Source organism: Raphanus sativus, chromosome 3 (assembly GCF_000801105.2).
Source record: "Raphanus sativus cultivar WK10039 chromosome 3, ASM80110v3, whole genome shotgun sequence".
NCBI lineage: Eukaryota > Viridiplantae > Streptophyta > Magnoliopsida > Brassicales > Brassicaceae > Raphanus > Raphanus sativus.
The window spans coordinates 8331179-8354556 of NC_079513.1; the positions used below are offsets into that span (position 1 = coordinate 8331179).

At 34.9% G+C, this 23378-nt stretch overlaps 2 protein-coding genes and 2 long non-coding RNA genes across 4 annotated transcripts; all 4 read right to left on the minus strand.

Annotated features, from left to right (window-relative positions):
* Nucleotides 1-102: 102 nt before the first annotated feature.
* On the minus strand, nucleotides 103-602 carry LOC130509575 (uncharacterized). Its single transcript, XR_008943598.1, has 3 exons — nucleotides 474-602; nucleotides 302-366; nucleotides 103-224 (listed from the first exon to the last, which is right to left on the minus strand). It is a non-coding gene; the product is annotated as an uncharacterized LOC130509575 (long non-coding RNA).
* Nucleotides 603-12768: 12166 nt separating this feature from the next.
* LOC108858350 (uncharacterized) lies at nucleotides 12769-13698 on the minus strand. Its single transcript, XM_018632295.2, has one exon. The coding sequence runs from the start codon at nucleotides 13696-13698 to the stop codon at nucleotides 12769-12771; it is 930 nt and encodes a 309-aa protein (XP_018487797.2).
* Nucleotides 13699-14300: 602 nt separating this feature from the next.
* On the minus strand, nucleotides 14301-15002 carry LOC108858349 (glutathione S-transferase T3-like). The gene has a single exon (XM_018632294.1). The coding sequence runs from the start codon at nucleotides 15000-15002 to the stop codon at nucleotides 14301-14303; it is 702 nt and encodes a 233-aa protein (XP_018487796.1).
* Nucleotides 15003-17701: 2699 nt separating this feature from the next.
* On the minus strand, nucleotides 17702-18088 carry LOC130509603 (uncharacterized). Its single transcript, XR_008943625.1, has 2 exons — nucleotides 18012-18088; nucleotides 17702-17916 (listed from the first exon to the last, which is right to left on the minus strand). It is a non-coding gene; the product is annotated as an uncharacterized LOC130509603 (long non-coding RNA).
* Between the last annotated feature and the right edge of the window lie 5290 nt (nucleotides 18089-23378).

A 23378-nucleotide genomic window follows, 5' to 3' on the forward strand; every position in this document is an offset into this window, starting at 1 on the left:
AAGTCTAGGATTGCTCAAGCATCTTTTTTACAAGAAATAAAAAAAATCTAAACGAACCATGATTGTGGACAGTTTCTGAAGTCAAGAAACATGGCCTTGAGTATTTATTAGCGTGTTTGTCTGTAAAAGCTGCCAGGTACTCTTCAGCCTTTCCCATTTCACCGAGCTTCATCACTTCAGCCAAATAATTTATGTTGAAGAAGACTTCGCTTTCCTGCTCTAATCTTCGAAAGAAACCTTGTCAACATTAATAAGAAAAGATAAATAAAATCCAGAATCACTATCTTTCCAGAGGTTTTACCTATGCAAAGTGTTCTTGTACTTTGCTTCATGGAGAAATTGAAGGATTAAGATAATGAGATCTTCCTACAAGAAACGCACTGATCAGAAACAAAAAAAAAAGACTAATGAATGCAAAATATAAATTGCATTTTCAAATAAGCTGATAGGAAAACAATTTACAAATATTTCACCTTGGAACCTCCCATTCTCCCACTAGAATTTGGACAAATGAGGGAGATAAGGGACAGCAGTGCGGATTTTATTCAAATTCGGAAAAACAAGTTTGCCACATAAAGAAGGGTTTCTTTCTGCTAGCTTGCGGAGTTCAACACACAAACTAGCTCTAACCAATGCTTTTATCCACGCTCCCAGTTTTCTCAGGAATTCTATAAACAATTCAACCACCAAAAGAAAAAACTCAATGACAGATCTGTTGCATTAAGGAAAATTGTTACAAGGCTACTTAATATTGTATAATCCTTGCCTATATCTTCAACAGCAATCACGTTAACCAAATCCTCAAAACCATCATCTTGAAAACAGGAATCCGTCTCAAATCCTTGGAGAAAGTGTTCACAGATTCAGAGCCACCACTGAATAAGAAAACAAACATGTTTTTTCTTAGGTTATATAGACAAAAAGTGTTTAGCTTTCTGAGATACAAAAACATGACAAAGAAACATGTTTTTTATTTCTGTGCCCTCACAAGAAAATCTACTAAAGGTATGAATTAGAAAAAAAAAATCTTTCTTTTATAAATTCCTTCTACCAGAGAGCATTTTATCAACAGAACTGGCAAAAAAAAGAGTAGGGATTAAGCTTTGCCTATGAGCTGCTTCAGAAAACTTCCACTTGTACAAGTCAAGCGAACATCTTCCTTGAGAAAGTATTAGCATCTGGACTAGTGAATGCTGAAAGGTAGTCCTCTGCGTCTCTCCAGTTACCATTGGTGATAAAAAACAAGAAAAGTAGCTATAATCAAAGAAAACCCCCGAATCCTGCTCCAGTCTATAACAGAAACAAACAGAACATAAATCAAACTGTAACCGTAAGTGAGAAACGCCCAAAATCAGAGGGAGACCGTACAAGTGTAAGCTTTTCAAATAGCCCTCTTCGTGAAGGAACTGTAAGATGAGGAAGATGGATTCTTTCGATTCGTCTCGTCTATGATCATCGTTGAATCACTCATAAGAAACAAACAAGCTTTGAGTTTCTCAATCTTAGCTCCAGAGGAAATCTAGGGTTTCAGACTCTGAAGTTCAGAGAGAGGAGAGAGAGAGAGAGAGAGAGAGAGAGAGAGAGAGAGAGCGGACAAAACGGTGAATAGAGAATCGCAATTCCCAATTGTCTCGAGATCGGAGACGAATGAAAAGTTTGCAAGTCAGTAAAAGCTTGTCGTCGTCTTCGTTTACTCCGCTTGTGAAGTTCAGTTTAGGGGAAGAAATGAAAGAAGCCGAAATTAAGGGCTCTGATCAGTTCACTTACTTATCATATCACCTTTGACATTTACCATCAAAGGCAAGGAAAACGACTATTTTCAGTCTAACTGCAAACTCTACGTGTGTCATAATCCGGACTGGTTTGCTCGTAGCAGTAGACCTAGTGGACTCTGTCGATCGATGTGGAGGTTTGAACATCGATCGATAGTTATCTTTCCATGTCGATCGATGACTATCGTCTGGTGTCGGACAACACCAGTGAAAACTGCCGATACTCATGGAGCTCTCTACTTCAAAATCTCTCTCTTGAAGTTTCTCATGCTTAACCACTTGCCAGAAATCATCTATTGTGATGGCATTCACGTGGTGTCTCATAATCTCTTCATATCTCCCTTTGTCTAAAGCTTCTTGCCTCATAATAGACTCTCTTGTTTGAATCACATGTGTCTCCAACTTCTTCACATGAGTGCTCATGGTGTCAAACTTTGCATTTAGGCTGTTGTAGCAGAATCTATCTTTCCATTGAAATCCACAGTAAGCCTCTGTTGACCTTCTAGGACTGACTCAAGCATTGCTTCAATTTTGCTTTCTCTGTATAGATGGTGGTGGATTCTAGTAGAAAGAATTGTTGAGTTCTTGTTGGTGTTGTAGTTGTTGTTGTTGAGGGTTTCTGATATTGTGAATTCTGATTGTATTTTGCTTCTCTGATTGTTGCCATAGAAGTTTATGTTTCCACTTTGGTTTCTAGACCTCTGAAATCCTCCTATGTAATTCACTTTTTCCTCTTCATATCTCTCCTCATCAGTCTCTATAGCTTTTACATCTTCTGAAAAGCTAACTTGCTTCCTAAGAAGCTTGTTAACACTGTCCAGTTTGGCTCTCACATCGTCCATCTGCTCATTTCTAAGGGCATTGGCCGATATTCTTCCTTTCATAATCAGTGCTCTTGGTGCTGTTGCTAGTTGCCAAGTTCTCTATAAGTCTCACAGCCTCTTCTGGATTCCTTGTGTTGAAGTTTTCCTTCACTAGCAGTGTCTAGAGCTGTCTGATAGGTCAGACCTAAACCTCTAAAGAAAGTGCTAAGCAGCTGCACTTCGCTGAATCCGTGGTGTGGAAAATCTCTCTGATAAGACTTGAAACGAACCCAACAATGTCTGAAAGTCTTTGTAGGCTTCTATTTGAATGCATCAATTTTGCTCCTCAAATCCTCTGCACGCGCCTCATCTAAGAAATTAATCAAGAATGCGTTCTTGATGTCATCCCAAGATGTAAGAGATCCTGGTGGTATTTGCTTAAGCCATTGCAAAGCTTCTCCAGCAAGAGAGTACTTGAAGAGCTTGCAAAGTAGGTAGTCAGCTGGAAACTCCATTGGCTTTGATAGCAGATATGAGATCCTCGTACCTCTCTAGATGGTCCATAGGATGCTCATGGGATGCCCCACTGTAGGATGTCTGTCCCACAAGTGTGTAGTACTGAGGCTTCACCTCGAAATCAGCCCTCTATATGTCTGGAGGACGGATGGCAGATCTCTTGGCGTAGTATTGATCTGGACGGTTGTAGTCAGCCAATGATCTGTTTCGGATGGCTTCTTATGCAGCTTGAGCAGCGACTGCAGTAGCCTCAGCGGCTGCAGCAGCCTTAGCTTCTGGATCAGGGATTGCAGCCCCCTGATCATTTATTCTCTAACATGCTGCATTACGCAGGTGACCTTCTTGGTCACGCAGTTTACCATTGTCGTCTCGCATGAGTATCAAAGTTGCGACCATGTTATGTGGCTCAGTATCGATCGATGTGCGGTATGTGATATCGGTCGATGTCGGATGAGTGATGTTGGTCGTCGGATACTGAAAAGTACCGGTTGATGTAGATAGAAGGGTATCGGTCGATGTTAGATGTATGAGATCGGTCGATGTTAGTGAGCTAGTATCGGTCGACAGTATCTGAGACTCGGTAGACGGTTGTTGATAAAAATCGGTCGACTCACAAGCGGGTGTATCGATCGATTTGGAACAAATCTGTTTGCGGATTGATCGTTTTAAAGCAGCTGAATCAAAAAGAAAAAAAATTATTCTTGTTGCTTCTGGTTATGCTGGACATGCACCTGAAAAGTCAAGAAAATAATTTTTTTTATCAGTTTATAGTAGTAGTAAAAAATAAAACCTAGACTTAAACAAAATCTAATGGCAATCAAAGCTCCCCCGCAACGGCGCCAAATTTGATACGTGCTCAAATTACTAGAGCAACTTTACTCTCATCAAAGAGGTAAAGTTGTTTTCATTCAAAAAAAAAGGTAAAGTTGTAAGTACTTAGGGATCGAATCCACAAGGAGCTGGAGCACATACTAGATCTTATTGTAACTAAGCTAGGTTGAAGATATCAAAGTAGTAAATAGCAATTTAAACTTAAAAATGTGAACAAGACAATTGCTTTAATTGATTGATTAGGGGTTTAACAGATATGATGAAGGCGTTAGACTTAGGATTTCTATTCAGGTTATGAGGATTATATGATATGAATGCTTATGTGAGATGCTTTCATGATATTAAAGAACCCAACGGTAACAATAATCGTACCACTATCGTTTTTTGGTTATCTATTACTAGATCAATGATTCACTACACGCACATGTCATAATCAGGAGGCATCGATCGATGTTCTGTCGAATGTATCGATCTACATAGCCTTGCGTCAATCGATCGATATCTCTATAGTAGTATCGATCGATGCACCTCTAGTAAGCTTTAAGCGCGGTTTGATAACAGTTAACTAGGAGTATGCTAGACCATGATGTCGCTTGCGCCTAGCAAACCCTAGCTTAGATAAGAAAGATCGAAGGATAACTCCACTATTATCATGTATAGGTTAGCTACTCCTACACAAGCATTAAGAACAATCTTCTAAGATGAATATCACAACTCAAGTACTCAAGTTGGGGCTAATCCCTCGAAACTTATTTGAATCCTAAATCTAACAAGGTGTTTACTCAGACATAACTAAGCAAGACATCATAACATTAAATAAAACTGCATAGAATAGATAGAAGAATAGAATTTAATGGTGTTTAAGAAATCTCTCAATAGTAACTCTCTCTCTCTCTCACAACTTTGTAAAACTCTCTCAACTCACAAAAACGGCTATCTTGCTTCAAATACTTAATCAATGTATAATAGTAAAATATTAGGTTAAAACTCGTCAGGGGCATCTTGATAATTAGATGGAATCTTGGGCTTCAAGTCGGTTGTAACGAAACTGGGCTTCTGCGTGTTTACTATCGATCAATATCATTGAGGGTGTATTGATCGATATGTCTCTCTCCGTGTCGACTTCAAGTGGTCGATATGGTCATCTCGGGTGAAATCTCTAGTACTCCAAATGCTCCAAAATCACCATCTTTCCTCCAATTGCTCCCGAACCTGTAATATGCTATCTAGACTCCAAAATGCATTAAATCTATCCTAAAACTCTTATATACCATGACTAAAATCGGATCAAATTCATAATATATCAACAATATTGCAATTTCCATCAATACACTAACCACCATGAACAACCAATTAAAGCTTTTAATGCACCAAAGTTTAAATTTTTACTCTTCATATCTCATTACTTATGCACATAAATCACATCTCTTTCATTTTCTTTTTAATTCATCCAAAACCCCAAGATTTTGATTCCACCTTGCAAGGTTTTATAGAGACATTGAAGCTCATTATTCTTTGTCATTAGCGACTTGGTAGCTTTTGTAGTGAAGTTTTAAGTGCTTGGAGAAGCTAAGCAAGTCATTTCACAGATTCAGGTATGAAATCATTTTTTCAGATATGTTCGCGAAGAATTTGGGAAGACTTTCCTAGATGTGTTCTCCATCAAGAGGACTTTCTTAAATGTACTCTAACTTTCCTTTGTTAAGGAAAAACCCAAAAAAATCCCACCAAAGACTTCTCGAGAGTCTTCCCGAGAAGTCTTCTCGGATAGACATGTTAGCTTTACATTTGACTGAAGTTTCTCAGAAATTTGACTTTTTATAGAAAACTTCTCCGGAAGACTTATATAGACTTCTTGTGCAGTGAGAGGACTTCGGGAAAACTTTCGAAAAGTCAAAAATAGTCAATTGCAAAAGTATCTCAAGTGTTTTCTGGGACATTAAAAAGACTTTGGGAAAACTTTCCGAGAAGACTCTTCTATAAAAAGTCAAATTTATGTCCAAATTTTGGTCCATTGCAAAACTAACCCTTTTATTCGAAAAGACTTCTCGAGAAGTCTTCTCTGGCATTTTTCGAGAATTTTCCAATTTAAAAGTAAGCTAATATTTACAAAGGAAGACTTCTCAATATATCTTTTGTATAGTAGACTTCTTAGAAGTCTTTCTTCGTGAATTTGCAATTGCAAAAGTGACCTATATGGCTATATAGAAGACTTCTAAGTTTCTCGAAAGACCTTTAGAAAATCTCTACGTCAATGTTTATTAAACTTTAAGTTTCTCCAATCTGAAAAATGAATTTTAATATTTTCTTGTTAATTCATGCATATCAATATTGGAGTTCTTGGATTAGATTCATAACTTATTTGGTGATAAGTATAAGATCTCAATACTGATGTTTACTAATGTTTCTAAACTTACGAAAAGACTTTTTAAGAATATTCTAAGAGAAGACTTCTCGAGATGTCTTTTATGTTAGATTTTCAAGAGTGTTAAGTAATTTCTTTTTTTTGATCAACCTTGTTAAGTAACTTCAAAGTAAGTTTTTTAACTTTCAAAAATGTTAAGTAATTTCAAGAATATCAATCATGTGGGTTTATGTGTCTTTTAGTCATAAGATGTAATTTTTAATTTCAATTAGATTTGAAATTTTAACTTTCATTTAAATTCAATTTTGATCTCTTTTTTATTTGACTATGTTTTCCTGAGAAATCTTAAGATTATATATACATTAACTAAACTAAAACTTTTTGCTATTCTACCAAATATTCTTCGCATTTACTATTCGAAACAAGTAAGAAAAAAATAGAATTAGGGGTGGGTGTTCGGCTATCCATTCAGGTTTGATCTAATGTGTAGTGGGTTTCAGGTTTTCAGGTTAAAAAAATCAGCTCCATTCGGATAATTATAAATCTTAGTTTCGATTCGGTTTGGATCTTTGTGGGTTTGGTTCGGATTACATAATCGTTTAAATTTATATATCTATTAATTTTTATTCTTGTGTATACAATTTGATTTTCTTATATGATAAATAGAAAATTCAGTAATGACTAGGTGTTCTATTGTATTGCACAAAAATGTCTTTTTCATCATCGTCCATTCTGTTACTCAACTTGAGGTGTTCTAGGTAACAAGACAAGAATAAAACAACCAACAAAGATAAGTTCTCGAAACAATGATCTTCCAGTCTTAGCTAAAAGTTTGAGATTCCATTATGTATATGTGGGATATGGGTGATCTTTAAGTCTGAGAAGCATATCCGCAGAGTCTTTAACTTCTCTAATTCTGTTGCAAAGCTTGGTCAAGCATGAAGCTCCTTAATCATAACTATCAAATTCTCGCAGTCCGTCACAAAGCTCTGACATATCAAATGTTTTGGCATGCTTTACAATGCCAAGCATAGTGCTTCCACCTTTAAGTGCAAAGCTGATTCATGCCATCTATAGTTTCCATGTCCCATAAGTTGTACAACCACCTTATATATTAATGAATAAAAATGTCTTTTAATATTAATTAACGATATTTTTATATATTTATCAGCCAACTTTATATATTTTTTACATACATATACGGTTTTAACTTTCATTTCTGGTGTAGCCATGACCAGAGACCTTGAGGAGAAGCTGAGTGACACTGATGAGGAGGCTACTGATGAGGAGAACCAAGACCAGAACCAGAACCAGAGAGAGACACCAGGAGAGCCAGCAAGTGTGTGGATTGGACCAGTGACTAGATCAAGGCTGAAAGCACAAGAGAGGAGGCTCTTACACTTAGTCAAAAACGTGGCTGAGAGTTCCAAGGGAGATAACCAAGACAAACCAGCCTGTTGGTTCAATTTAATTAAATTGTAATGTTTCTGGTTATTGGGCTTTTATTTAATTTAAACCAGAAACAATTAAACCAGGTTTTGGGTAGATTAGGACTTTAAATCAAACCAATTTCGTGGCTTATTAGTATTAGGATTAGGATTAAACCATCTGGTTTAAGCCTAGGGTTTTCTTTTGATTTCTGTCGACATTGTTTAAGAGTTCTAAGCAGCTTGCTTTGAAACTCATTCAACTTTTAATCTAAAAACTTTCATACAAGTTGTTTCAAAGTCTTTAGCTTTCTCTGTTCAGCTTAAGAACATTGACCTCACTTAAAGGAAGGAATTCCTTGTGAATCCATCTTAGACAATACAGGGTGATTCTGTGTCTTTGAGTAGCAAAACAGCTTCTGAGCAATCCATAGCTCTTTAGCAAAGTTCATCATCAACATCTATCATCTATCCACAAGCCTTGAAGCAGATTGAGTCTTTGATTCTCTGTTTGCAAGGATTATCAAAGCATTAACCCACCTACAAGAGATCCAGGGAGAGACAGCCATTCCAGGGCTGCACCAAGTGGTATCAGAGCCTCTTGAAGGTTTAGGGTTTGATTTTCTTAACCTAGGTCACGACTTCCATCTACTATCCAGCAATCTACAATGTTTTCTCTTAGAAAACAGGAAGAGAAGGCTAAACAACCAGCAACAAGGGAGCTGTTGCAAAGAGGAGAAAAAGTTATCCAGATTCCACCCTTCTATGGAGAGTTTGATCCAAATACATATCTAGAATGGGAAAAGGATGTGGATTTCGTTTTTCACTGCCATAGATACACAGCAGAGAAGCAGGTTCATATAGCAACTACTGGTTTTTATGGGTATGCACTTGAATGGTGGTATCAACTTGCTAACAAAAGAAAACAGTGTGGAGAGTTACAGATTTCTTCTTGGTATGAGATGAAGGCTGTCATGAAGAAAAGGTTTGTAGCCAAGAGGTATGGTCAAACTGATTTGAAAAGGATACACTGTCAATCTGGGGCAGCTACAGGACGTGCTAGAACACCAAAAGATCAGCCAAAGACATACTATGGTGGTGAGACACAAAGAAAGTTGCAGCTACATCAAGCATATTTTGAGGAATTGGAAAGCACACAGTTCAAGCAAGACCTCAGGAACATGATAGATCAATCACTCACTGCTGTGATCAAAATCCCACATCAGGGGCCAGTCCCACGTCCAGCATCAAGAGATGATGAGCTAAGTTGTTACAAGAAGGAACCAGCAGAGCATAAGGAAAAGATTGCAACAAAACCGGCTGTGAAGATATCAGAGATTCAACTACAGCAAGAGGAGCACGTACCAGGAGCTTTGTGTGGTCTTAATCATGATCAAAACAAGGCTAAAGAAGAAGGAGAACCTGATGAGGCACTTGTAGTTCATAAAGAGCCACTTGAGACTTTGATTGAACAAGGTGGATTCATTAGATTGTTTTCTTGTGATTTACTGATCAGACCTATGGTATGTTTTCAGTTCAGCTTAGTAGAGCATCTGAGAGTTGTCAAGGGACTGCAACAAGTCGTTTTTGAACCAGGAGGAAGCTTGAGTGTTGGTAGAAGAAGTAACAATTTTCTTGGTCAGAAAACAGTTTCATACAAGCTTAATTTGCAGGGTTCATTCACTCCTAAAGAACAAGATTTGAGGTCAAATCTTTTTGAAGGGAGAGAGGATGGAGTGATCCTAACTAGCTGCAGTAAACATAGAGGAAGAACAGGAGGCAACACATCCTTTATCAGCTTCATAACTGATCAGAACAAGCTGAGAAGAGATAAACAGGAACTGGTGGTGGTTAAAGGGGAGCCAGAACAGGAGGATGAGTATGGGGACCAAACCACACGACCTCCTGACCAGAGGGAGATTAAACTGAGAGTATATGGTCTTATGATCATGACTAGGACGTGTGTAGGATCATCCTGGAGAGGAGCAGTCAGCTTCAAACTCAACAAAGAGGAGGAATCATCTGCCTTTGAAGGTACCTACCTTGAGAAGAGTTCCAAGATGTTATTGAGACATGAGAAAGGATTGCAGAGCTTTGTATTTGACCCTGGAAAGATTAGAGAAGTGAGGATATCTCTCAAGGCCATATCATGCACTCTGGTGTTGAGTGATCAGGGTTCTATCATCATACAGAGCTTGGATTTGAGGTCAAATCCTTTTAAAGGAGGAGGGGATGGTGTAGCCATGACCAGAGACCTTGAGGAGAAGCTGAGTGACACTGATGAGGAGGCTACTGATGAGGAGAACCAAGACCAGAACCAGAACCAGAGAGAGACACCAGGAGAGCCAGCAAGTGTGTGGATTGGACCAGTGACTAGATCAAGGCTGAAAGCACAAGAGAGGAGGCTCTTACACTTAGTCAAAAACGTGGCTGAGAGTTCCAAGGGAGATAACCAAGACAAACCAGCCTGTTGGTTCAATTTAATTAAATTGTAATGTTTCTGGTTATTGGGCTTTTATTTAATTTAAACCAGAAACAATTAAACCAGATTTTGGGTAGATTAGGACTTTAAATCAAACCAATTTCGTGGCTTATTAGTATTAGGATTAGGATTAAACCATCTGGTTTAAGCCTAGGTTTTCTTTTGATTTCTGTCGACATTGTTTAAGAGTTCTAAGCAGCTTGCTTTGAAACTCATTCAACTTTTAATCTAAAACCTTTTCATACAAGTTGTTTCAAAGTCTTTAGCTTTCTCTGTTCAGCTTAAGAACATTGACCTCACTTAAAAGAAGGAATTCCTTGTGAATCCATCTTAGACAATACAGGGTGATTCTGTGTATTTGAGTAGCAAAACAGCTTCTGAGCAATCCATAGCTCTTAGCAAAGTTCATCATCATCATCTATCACCTATCCACAAGCCTTGAAGCAGATTGAGTCTTTGATTCTCTGTTTGCAAGGATTATCAAAGCATTAACCCACCTACAAGAGATCCAGGGAGAGACAGCCATTCCAGGGCTGCACCAATTTCGGATTTAATCTCCTGTTATATATTTTATTTTATATATTTATCAGCTACCTTTATATATCTTCACCGCGAGTGAAGATTCTAATTCTATAGAGAGTTAGAATATATTTTTTTAATGTTTCCTTTTACCATTGACCAATTTTAATGAAATGATTTACCTTTATAATTTTTTTTGTCTTCAAATATTATCTAGATTTGATTTAATTTATATGTGTTTGGAAAATATTATGAAATGGTTGGTTGACATAAAGATTGTCTAAAATTTTATAACATGAAGACCAAACAAATAACAATAGTATTTGGCTTATCATCAAAAAAGAAAAACAAAACCCTCAAGCATTTTAACCGAATAAAAAAAACTAAATATGGATTTAGAATGATAGTCATATAACAGGATATTAAATCCGAAAACCCAACCTAAAACCAAACTGTATCCGAATTAAGCAGACCTATGTCATTTTATCTTAAAAATAAAAAAATTAATAATCTCATTCCGCGCAAGAATTAGATTACTACTTAGTGTTTATTAATGAATAAACCAAGACTTTCTTTTTGTAGAATTTAGGTCCTAAATTTTTATTTTTATTTTTGTTTTTAATGTTAATTTTCTGTTTTAATAAAAGAGTTTTTTTTAATGAAAGTTAAATTATATTCATCAAAAACCATTGTTACATCAAATGCAGCTGGATCTATACTACTAAAGAGAAGAAGTTTTAAAAAATCTACCTATGAAAGGTTGTTGGACCCTTTCACTAAAACTTAATATTTACCTTAACCATTAAAATATATTAATATTAATAAAACAAAATCTTTCCTAATATTTAATCCTACAATTTAGGTATCTAACAAACTTTTGTATTCATTTCAAATTAATTATATCATTATTACCTTATATGAAACATTCACTAATACGAAAAAGAAACTGATTACATATATCATTCAGATCAATATATATCATTATACATATAGACTTCGAGGCCATATCACATATATATTGTTCGATACATGCATAATTATTTTTTGGTCATATCATTAATTAATTTAATGATATAATATTGTATTTTTAATTGAATTATATTAGTCCTCATTTCATGTGATATATTTCATATCTAAATATTTTAAATATATTTTTATAAAGTATTTATAATAAAAATTGATATTTTTTAAAAATGTAAAAACAACTATTAAATCAGCCAAAAATCGGTTAGATCTTAAGTCTCACCAACTCAACAAAATGCAAACAAAATATAATGAGAGAGTAGACATGCCCATTCATGTCTTAGGGTCGAGTACGGGTTGATTCCTTTCGGTTCCAGATATTTTAGGTCCTAGACATTTAAACCCAAACAAAATCCAAACATATTCAAATAAGAAAAAACTCCCACCCCTTCCCACCCCCCCCCCCCCACAAAAACAAATTTACCCAAAATCTGACGGAGGACAAAAAAAACACACTCAAAACCCAAATACCAAAAAATCTATAAAATTTAAAATTTATCCAAAATCCAAAACTATACCTAAAACCAACCCGAAACTATTAAAAGTATTTGTAATGCAGAAAAAATATTTGAAATACACAATACCTATTATACACAAAGTATTTTACGTATTTTAGGTACCCAGTCGGGTCTCGAGCAGGACCCAGACTCGAACCAAGATCCGACCCAGACTCGAACTAAGATCCGTGGGTCCAAAAAAATAATCAGTAGGTATTTTACCCTGCAACCGGATCCGAACCAAACCTGTATTTTCAGATAATATGGTTTGTATAATATGAGAGTTCTAAAAATCTTCTTAGAGCATGTCCATTAGTGAACCCCTTGGGGGGGGGGGGGGGGGGGGGGTTCATAGGCATTTTTTAATAGTTTTTTGGTTGGCCCATGAATAGTGATGAACCTGTATTTATTTTGCTCTTCCATTAGTGAACCCGAATATGGGGTTCATAAGAATAAAATAATATATATTTTTTTAAAAAAAATTTAAAAAAAGTTTTTATTTAATACAATGAAAATTCAATAACATACAAAGATTATTCATCTAGATTACCAAATTTTTGCCATATATTTTCAACTAAATCGGCTTTCAAACGATTATGTTTCTGTTGATCCCGAATTTGAGCTTGAATGCCATACCTATTAACGAAGTTGGAAGGGGAGTCCGTAGGTTGCGAGATATCCACCTGTGAACTCCTGTTTGACTCTCCCAACTCAAACTCAGATGTATCGGACATAGTATATGTGTTTCGTTCGTTCTCCACTATCATATTGTGTAGTATGACACAAGTTCTCATAATCTTTCCAATCTTTTCCTTGTCCCATAGTAGAGCAGGATTTTTTACTATTGCAAACCTTGATTGCAAAACTCCGAAAGCACGTTCGACATCTTTCCTGGCGGATTCTTGTTTTTCAGCAAAAAGCTCAGCTTTAAGACCTTGAGGTAGTGGGATGGATTGGATAAATGTTGACCATTTCGGATAGATTCCGTCTGTAAGGTAGTACGCCATACGATAATTGTGGCCGTTGACCGTGAAATTAACTTTAGGAGCTCGACCTTGTATAATGTCAGAAAAAACTTGTGACCGATCGAGAACATTAATATCATTGAGGGTACCTGGTAAACCGAAAAATGCGTGCCATATCCAAAGATCATGTGATGCCACAGCCTCTAAGACAATGGTCGGCTTTCCATGACCTCGTGTGTACTGCCCTCTCCAAGACCTTTGGCAGTTTTTCCACTCCCAATGCATACAGTCGATGCTGCCTATCATTCCTGGAAATCCGCGTACCTCTCCAATATCGAGTAATCGTTGAAGATCAGCTGGTGTAGGTTTTCGTAGATACTCATCACCAAACAATTGTATTATCGCTTCGTTGAACTTTTCCAAACATAAAAGTGCGGTACTCTCACCAAGGCGGAGATATTCGTCATACGTATCTCCCGATTGACCATATGCTAGCATACGTATAGCCGCAGTACACTTTTGAAGTGCAGATAAGCCGTATCTCCCATGAGCATTTGGTCTTTGACGAAAGTATGGAACTTCATTACTCAGGCGATCGACAATTGAAAGGAACAAAGACCTGCTTTATATATAGAGAACAGAGTGTACATGGCCGATACAAGTAGTAGAAAGTTGGTTGCTACCCGTGAAACACATGAGCAACCAAACAAGTACAAAGTGGGTACACCCGTGAATTGAAAACAAGTGTAGAAAGAAACAAAATACTACACTTCCCGTGATACACTACAAACATAAAGCTACAAGTTGAACACCTTCCTTCCTTCCTTCCTGCCATACAAGTTGCACTACAGCCCGTGACCTGCAAGACAAAATAAACAATGATTTAGTACACTGCAACCAAACAAAAGAAGTACAAAGCAACCAAACATAATAAAATACACAAAGCAACCAAACAAAAGAAGTACAATGTATATTCATCAACTTATCAACATGATACACAACAGCAAGCAACCAACATGAACCACAACAGCAAGCAACCAACATGAAGTACAAATGAACCACAACAGCAATCAAACAATCGATAGAAGTACAAACCCATCTCAAATCATTTCAGAAATGAGTTTGTCCATGAGGGTGATTTCGTTTGCAGATAGATGGGTAGGGTCTTTGGCAAGGAGACGCTCTAGGAGTTTCTGTTGCTGTATCTCCTTTTTCACAGCAAGCATGCTATGTATCTCATCATAACCCTGCCTCTTGCGTTTGGCTGCTTTGCAAGCCTTGACACCAGGAGGCCGAACATCCGCACCTTCCTCCTCAGCCACCACCTCCGCAGCTTCCTTCCTTTTCTCCTTGGGACCTTCTTTGGGCACAGCGAGTGATTTCCATTTCTGATCGAACCGAAGTTCCCTCCAACAATGTTCAAGCGTGAACTTGATGCCAAGATCATTCAAGAAGATGTCATGGGCAGCCTTCATGACATCATTCTCGTTTTGGCCACTCGCTTGCTCCCTCACAGCCGCTTCATAGCAGCCCACAAACTTGCACACCTGCTCGTTGATTCTTCCCCACCTCTGCTTACACTGACTCCACTCTCTAGGAACGGCGCCACTGAGCAGAGGGCTTGCGTTGACGTAGTCAACTATTCGCTTCCAAAACGCTCCGGCCTTCTGGTCAGTACTCACGATGGCATCCTTGCTGGTGTTCAACCAAGCGCTGATGAGCACAATGTGTTCTTTGGTTGACCACTTTCTTCTTTGAAGAGAGGTTTGGGAGGTTTGGGAGTTTTGGGGTACATATTCCATTTTGGTTTCGGTTTTTGGTTTGATATGTGTGTGTGTTTTAGATGTGGATTTGCTATGTTTTTAAACTAGTTTTGGCTAGTACATTAAACTCTAACAACCAAACATTCATTAGACAACAACTATCTATCGCAAATGCATTAAACTCTAACAATCAAATCAGTGCAAATCAAAATTTAAAGCTCAGTACAATGCATATTAATCACAGCAACCAACCACAAAACAGATACAATTTATGATCGTTTTTAAAAGAACTAGTTTTACTTGTACTTGTAGTTTAAAGTTTTAGTTGTATTTTAAAGTTGTAGTTGTAGTTTAAAGTTGTAGTTTTAGTTAATTTATAAACTGAACTACTTGTAGTTTAGTTTATATACGGTTAACATATTAAAAAATAAAAAAAAAACAGAAACATGATTCGAAGCAGAGAAAGAGAAACAGAAACATTTACCTTTGCTTTTCAATCGAAGCAGACCATCTCCAGGTCAGCGACCTTCACTCTGAGAGCATCCACCTGGCCAGAGAGGCTTTTAACCTGTTCATGTACATGTAAAACAACAACATCAAACAGCATGAAAACGTTATCTTTAACTAAACTAATGAAACAGCATCAAAACAGCATCACTAACCTCTAGTGACTCAATCTGTTGATTGAGGATGGGCACCTCCTTGATCACCTTCTCAGCTTTCTCCAGGCGGTTAGTCAGCTTCTCGATCTCCTCCTGGACACCATGAACCCAAGGCTGACGATAATGGAGCCCATCAGCCTTGGTTAACCCATAAAGATAACACAACTCATCAGTTTCAATAAAGAAAAGAACAGAAAAAATAGTTATACAAGGTTAGAAAGAGTTGTTTACCTCGTAGTTAACGCATGTGAAGAACCGCTTCCCAGGAAGAGTGTATTTCTCCTCCTTCGCCTGAACCTCGTCAATCATTCTCCCACCACAGTAACACCTTGTTGGTATATCCCGTACTCTGAATCAGCAACATATATCAAGCTGTTGTTGTACTCAATGTTCCTCTTCATGTCTCTTCTCTCTGCTGCGGGATCCATCTGTAGCACAAACAAAACATTCACAAATGTCAATCAATAGATGAAAACGAAACAATTAACCCGTGTAGACGATTTAAAACCATAAAACGAAACCCACATAATCAATTAAGAACCGTAACCTGTAAAACCCCCAAATCAATTTCGAACCCTAACCCTAAATCCCCTAATCAATTTTGAATCCCCGAGAAACAAACCAAATACAACCCCGCATGCAGATTAATTGAAAGCCCCAACTCGATTTTGAACCCTAATACAAAAACCCTAAATCGATTAAGAATCGCCGACAACCCTTCCCTGCCCAAAACGCTTCAAAATAACGGACAATCTACTCGATACTGACCTAAGCTCGTGGAGGAGACCGTTCGTCGTCGATTTGATGGTGAAAAGCTCCGGGAGTCGGCGTCGCACGAGAATCGCCACTGAATCGCCTGAATCGCCTAGAGGAGAAAAGAAACCCTAATTTTTTTAGAATAAGAGAAAATGAATGGTTTCGCGATCTACTCCGGTTCAACTCGAAAACACGCGACCAATGTGTCCGCGACACGTGGCTTGAACTCGGCGACGGACGGATCGTGGGTAAGAGACGGGTCACCGAAAATAGCCCATTTATTTTTATTTTTTTTAGTTTGGCCCTATGAACCCGAGCCCATGAACCTGTTTAGATCCCCTGATGGGCATGCTCTTATATAATAAAGTAGACTTTTTTATCTCCCTAGGGGGAAAAATGCCATGTGGCAATCCTATTTTAATGATTAAAATATTTTCTTCTACTTATAGTTAATGGGTTTTGGTGTTAAATGTGAAAAATATTGAACTTTTAAATTTTTCTTCATACAGGCCCAAGCGTTTATAACAGTGTTTTGAATCCGATCCGGATCCGCGGTTGAACCGGTAAATTCGGTGACCCAATATAAATCGTGTTTAGGTTTTGTGAAAAACTCAAAATTAAAAACCAAACAAACTATTTGATGGAATAGTAATATTTTATAAAACTATTAGTTTATGTTTAAAAAACAATTTAAAATATTAACTTTAATTCTTATATATTTATTTTCATTGCTAATATATTATCATATAATAAAATTAATTCATATTAACCCACTGTTGACTCTATGACCCAGTGACCCGATAAATTGTCCGGTTCAGGGTCCACACAGTTTCTTTGTATTTGATTTTGACGATCGAGAATAGAGCCTATACGATTCTCCTTTTTAATGCAATCAACGTAACTGTTCATATAATCAGTCCAGAAATCTCACTCATCCCACTCTCTCCTATTGAATGCTTATTTAGTTCCTACTTCCTCAGCTTCATTGGATATGTATAGACGGTGTGAATGCTCGGACGAGAATCCCCTTACTTTTCCCATTTCAGATCATGTCGAAGTCCCAGTTTCATTGCTCGAAGTTAAAGATAAGCCGGTGTAGAGATGTTGTTCAGACTAGGCTACAACAATTTTGGCAAGCCTGAAATGTTAAGAAATGGGTGAGCTGTTGGGGTTGATATGTCATTGATTGATGGGAAGGTACACTGGTTTCTTATTTCAGTTTACCAGTTAATGATTGCTTGCTTTTAAAGTAATAGTTTTCTTATGCATCATACCCTCTCTCAGATTGTGCTCATACATGCGTCAATCAACTTTCACAGGTTTAACACCTTCAAACATCTCTTGAAAGAAAGCTCAGTTTATGACATGAGTATTTATGATGAAACCATGAGCAACTCTAACTTCACATATGATAATGCCCATGTTGCCATCTGATTCACATAGCAGACCCTGTTTGTTGACCTATAAGAGACAGCACATCCGATCTTGATGGAGAGTTCTGGGTACCGAAATTACGACCACCTCATGTCATTAGCCTACACAAACACGATTTTCCAGGTTCGTTTTACAAAAGTGTTTTACAGCCAGTCGATATAATACTTAACAAACTCCAAGATAGTAGCATGCTTACTTCTTTTGGTTTGCAGGTATCATAGAGAAGTTTTGGGTATTAAAACTATTTTCAACAAAGAGAACCAAATCACTCACCGCAATATGGCTACCACAAAAATTAAAAAGTAGATCTCAGATATCTTACTTTTTATGAACTTGCCCAGTTTAATATAACTCTAATTTTCATGTCTGGACATAAAATATAGTGGAAGTGTTCATAATTGTGGGGTATTAAACGTTTGAGTCAGTGTATTTGACCGGCTTGCAATAATCCTTGATGAAAAGTAAAGCTGCCTTGGATGTAGAACATAAGTTTGTGGTTGTCACAAACATGTGATTACTAAGGGCCAAACAGGTCCGACAAATGTTAGACATGGAATGCATGTTTAAAAGGAAAGGTACTCGGCCAAGAAGACACACATGAGTAAATTTCAACATCTGGATTAAATGACTCTCAAAAAAGTCTCACCACTAAGTTTCATAGCTAGCTTTCTTTATTTTTATTGTCTAAATAGTTTGGATTATTTCTCATTCTCCACCTTCATCTTGGTTTGTTTTCTCTCTCTTAACAAAATGAACATGGCTCTATTTTTATTAGTTATTAATAAGTTCTCACTCTTTTGCACTCTCCATACATATGGTTTCTAATAATGTTTAGTAATGGATGGTGATTCAAGTCCGAAAGACTAATGTTTGGTCTATTGGTATCGGCGCCTAAAATCTATGGTATCTTCCATGTTACATTATGCAAGGAAACCAATAAATTTCATGATGCATGCTATCCGTGTTCACATTTAACAGCCGTGAACATGATTCATATACTCTTAAAACTTAGCTCAACTATAACCTCCGGTCTTAAGAGAGATTGAAAAACGTTCTCTGGTTGCTAAAGTTATTTAAAACTGATGTAAACCACACACCACCCTCACCATTACTCCTCTGCGCCACACAAACCATTTATTGTCAAAACCGTTACTAAATGCAACAAGTGATCAAGCCTATATGTCACAAATATTTAGAAATTTTCTTTCTCATGACCTCTATAGATGCTAACATCTTATTTACTAATTAACAAATTGATTTTTTACTAGGAAGATTTGGTGAAATTGTTCCACTCCAGTTAAATAGAAGAGTTTACGAAATACTTATAGTTTTTAGCTAAAAAGCATATTTAGATTCATATTAAAATACATTGATATTTCCAAATGAGAATGGACAAACAAGAATTTTGTTATCAAACGGAAAAAATCTTCCACTGTAACAAAACTAATATAGAATATAAAGTTATGTTTCTTATTTTAAAATACATCTCTTAGAGGCTTTCAAACTAAAGTAATGCATACAACTCTCATCTTTATATTTAAAAGTCAACATGGTAATATGAATATATATATATATATATATATTAGACACTCACCTATTAGTTTACCAAAAATTGACACTTCACCCTTTTTTTTATAACATTTATAAAATATGAAACTTATTATATCTTTTTATTATTTGAACTACATATATTAGTACAATTTTAATATTTCATAATTATTTTAATAATTACTAATAGAAGTTTAATAGTTCATAATTATTTTAATAATTAGTACAAGTTTAATAGTTCATAATTATTTTAATAATAAATAATTAGTACAAGTTTAATAGTTCATAATTATTCTCTAAATAAAATATCAACTTTGCTTTATGTTTAAATTCCAGCTAAATTAATTTTGTTACGACTATCAGCTTTTTATTCTATTTTGTATTAAATCGATTAGAAACAACCACTTATGTTATTCCACTTTGAACTAAACAATTTCAAACAAAGTAATACACTATGGTCGCTAACCACTATAAAAAAAGATTAGAAAAATACCTTTTATTTTAACATATTTTCATTTTCAAAATTTTGACATATTCTCTTTACTAAGATTATATAATAAATTATAAATTTATATAATAATAAAATATACAAATCCGGCGCGTAGCGCCGGAATACCACTAGTAGTTACATAAGAATATACATACAAAAAATCTTAAATAAAAAATTCATAAATTATATAGTTTTAAATATATTCATTTTTTAATAAAATACGTTTTTTAACATATATATAAAACAATTTTAAAATATTTATTCAGGTTAAACTTTGTTTATATTCAAAAATATCCACGCTTTCGAAACGCGGATCAAAATCTAGTCTATACTATTAAAAATAAATCAGTTTTGAAAAATCTACTTATGAAAGTTGTTTGAACTTATTCATCAGACTACTAATATTTTGGTATTACCTTAAATATAGACTAACAATATATTACCATATATTTCTCTAATAATATTTACCTTGATCAGTTTAAAATGTTGCTTTTAATTCTATATTTATATCAATACTATTAAAAGGTAAGAAGTCAAAATCTACTTATTAAAGGTTGTTTGGACTCTTTTTTTAATTAATAGTATTATGGTCTACTTTATATTTCACCTACTAATGTTACCATAAATTTCTCTAACAGTTATTTAGTGTAACAATACGTTATCTTAATCAATCAAAATATTTACTCCTATTTATAAGGAACTTTACTCTAATTATATTAATTTCTGTTATCAATCGATTTTTAATATCAAGTTGCAGTTCACGAAACTTATCAATTTTTATTATAAGATATATATTTATGATATTACATTATTACTTAGATTTACATAAAGAAACAGTATAACAAAGAACATAATATATTATATGTTTCGACACATAATTATATATAATTTTTACCACAAAAAAATCAGAAGAAAACTAAAAAGTTTTCGAAAATCTAAAAAAATACCGATACGAAAAATATATTCGAAAATTCAAACAAAGACTCAAAAAATACAAATATATAAAAAGGTCTAAAATTTTACCTAAAATTTGACTTGAGAAACCAAAAAATACATAAATTTTTTTCCGAATATCCAAAAAATAATAATTTTTTTTAGATATTACCTGAAACCTGAAACCCGAAAACAAAAACCTAAAAATTTAAAATTATTTGTGATATCAAAGTATATTTAAAATATTCAAATATACTTAATATATATAAAATAGTTCGGGTAATTTAGACACTCAACGGTCTTGGATAGGACATGGACTCGATAGAGACTCGTGGCTCCAGAAAATACCCAATAGGTGCTTTTCTATGGACCAGGAACAAACCCGAATTTGTATTTCTCGGGTCAGTTTCGATCCAAGTTTTTGGATTCAGGTAAAATGTCTATGTCTAAAAGACAAAAAAAAATTAAATAAGAGTGTACATGCAGAATATCAAATAAACCAATTTATAAATTATATAGTTTTTTTAAAAAATCTCTTCTTCGGTATAATACACTTTGTAATACAATAATGTGCAACAATCAAAAAATATTATTTCAAAATCTTTTAAAATCCAAAATAATCTGCGTTTTTGAAGCGCGGATCAAAATCTAGTTACGAATCTACCGAAATTGTTTTCTGAACGTTCAACAACCGAATATTCTATAATCATTTTTTTGTTTATTTAAAATCGTGGTGCAACCGCCCTCGTTACTTATATCAATATTCTACCGTAGTTGTTTAACAAAAAGATAATTCTACCTTAGTTCTTTATTTCAGTATTTCATTAATGTTCACTTCTGGTATTTGATGAATCATACATTAATATACCCACATAAATGATAGAACTGAGGAGTTTAAAAGTGGAGTTACAAGAACTTATGATTTTTATGTTTTCTTATTGGTAAATTTATGCTTTTATGTTCTCCTTATAATAATAGTACTATAGTATTTAAGCAACTCTTATAGTATGTCTTAGGGGTGGGCACTTTACCCGATATCCGAAGTGGCATCTGAATCCGACCCGAAAAACCCGAACCGAAATCCTAACCGAAGTAGTAAAATACCCGAACGGATATTAAGTTAGGAGAGATTGGATATCCGAACCCGAACGGGTAATACCCAAACCCGAATGGATATCCGAAGATAACCGAACATATGTATACTTACCCTTATTTTTCTAGTTTACATCTCTCATTTTATTTAAAATATTTATATTGATGTTACACATACTTTAAGATCATATAGTATATATATATATATATAATTATGAAGAAAATAATTTGATATTCAATTAAAATGCATGTTAAAATTTTTGTTTCATGTATTAACAAAAGTTACATCCAAAGTTTTTAAAAAATAGCCAAATTAATATTTTTATTTTTGAAATATTATTTCCAAATCTATTAATCATTCAATCTATAAAAAAATAGAAAAATCAGTTAAGTGAAATCTATATTTTTAAAATACAATAAACTTAAAAAATGAAAAAATATTTTTATTTTTTTAAAAATCTAAATATCCAAACCCGATCCGAAATAACCAAACCCGAACTAAAAATACCCGAATCCGACCCGAAGTACAGAAATACCCGAACGGGTTTAATATCCTTATACCGAAATACCCGAAAATCCGGAATACCCGATCCGAACCCGAACGGGTATCCGAACGCCCACCCCTAGGTACTATGTCTCATACCGTACTAAGTGAAATTTTCAAAAATATCACGTTGAAGGTACCATTATTCATCTTTACCACCACTAAAAACACATTTTCAAAACACCACTTTTATTAAAAGGTTAAAGACTCTTATATCCTTGTTTTTATATGTTTTTCAAAATTCTAATCCCAAACTCTAAATAATAAACCCCAAATTTTAAACCCTAAATCCTCAACTCTAAACCCTAAACCCTAAACTATATACCCTAAACCCAAAAACCTCAACTATAAACCCTAAATCTTCAACTCTAAACCCTAAACTATATACCCTAAACCCTAAAACATCAAATCTAAACCCTAAATCCTAAATCTTCATATCTAAACCCTTCATTAAAAGTAGTGGTAAAAGTGGTTAGTGTAAACATGAAAAGTGATACTATGAAAATGATATTTTTGGCAATTTCCCGTACTAAAACCCTATACAAAATATATATTATTCCTTCAGACTTTTAAAGTTTCGGTTTAAAGATAACTAATGTTCTTATATTCACCAAATATAATATAAAATATTAAAAGGATTTTCATTCTATATTATCAACTAAAATATATAGTAAAGTTCTTATATTACATTCGATGTGCTTAGTTTCATATGAAAGTCATAAGTGATTATTTTTAACCAGAAAAATGAGTTTAATAATAATAAAAACTTTAGTTTTGTGGTGTACTTCTAAAAACTTAATTATAGTAAAAAAAACTAAAACGCTTTTTAAAAAATATATGAAAATATGCGGGTCAAAAATATACAGATTCATTTAATTATTTATATATAATAACATATAGCATTCCTTAGTTTTTAGAGAACACCTAAAAATCATATTGTTAACTCTCGGATTGTA

What these genes read in the sequence shown, in the direction of transcription:
- LOC108858350 (XM_018632295.2), bottom strand. Translation starts at nt 13,698, where the DNA reads ATGCTAGCATATGGTCAATCGGGAGATACGTATGACGAATATCTCCGC.
- LOC108858349 (XM_018632294.1), bottom strand. Translation starts at nt 15,002, where the DNA reads ATGGAATATGTACCCCAAAACTCCCAAACCTCCCAAACCTCTCTTCAA.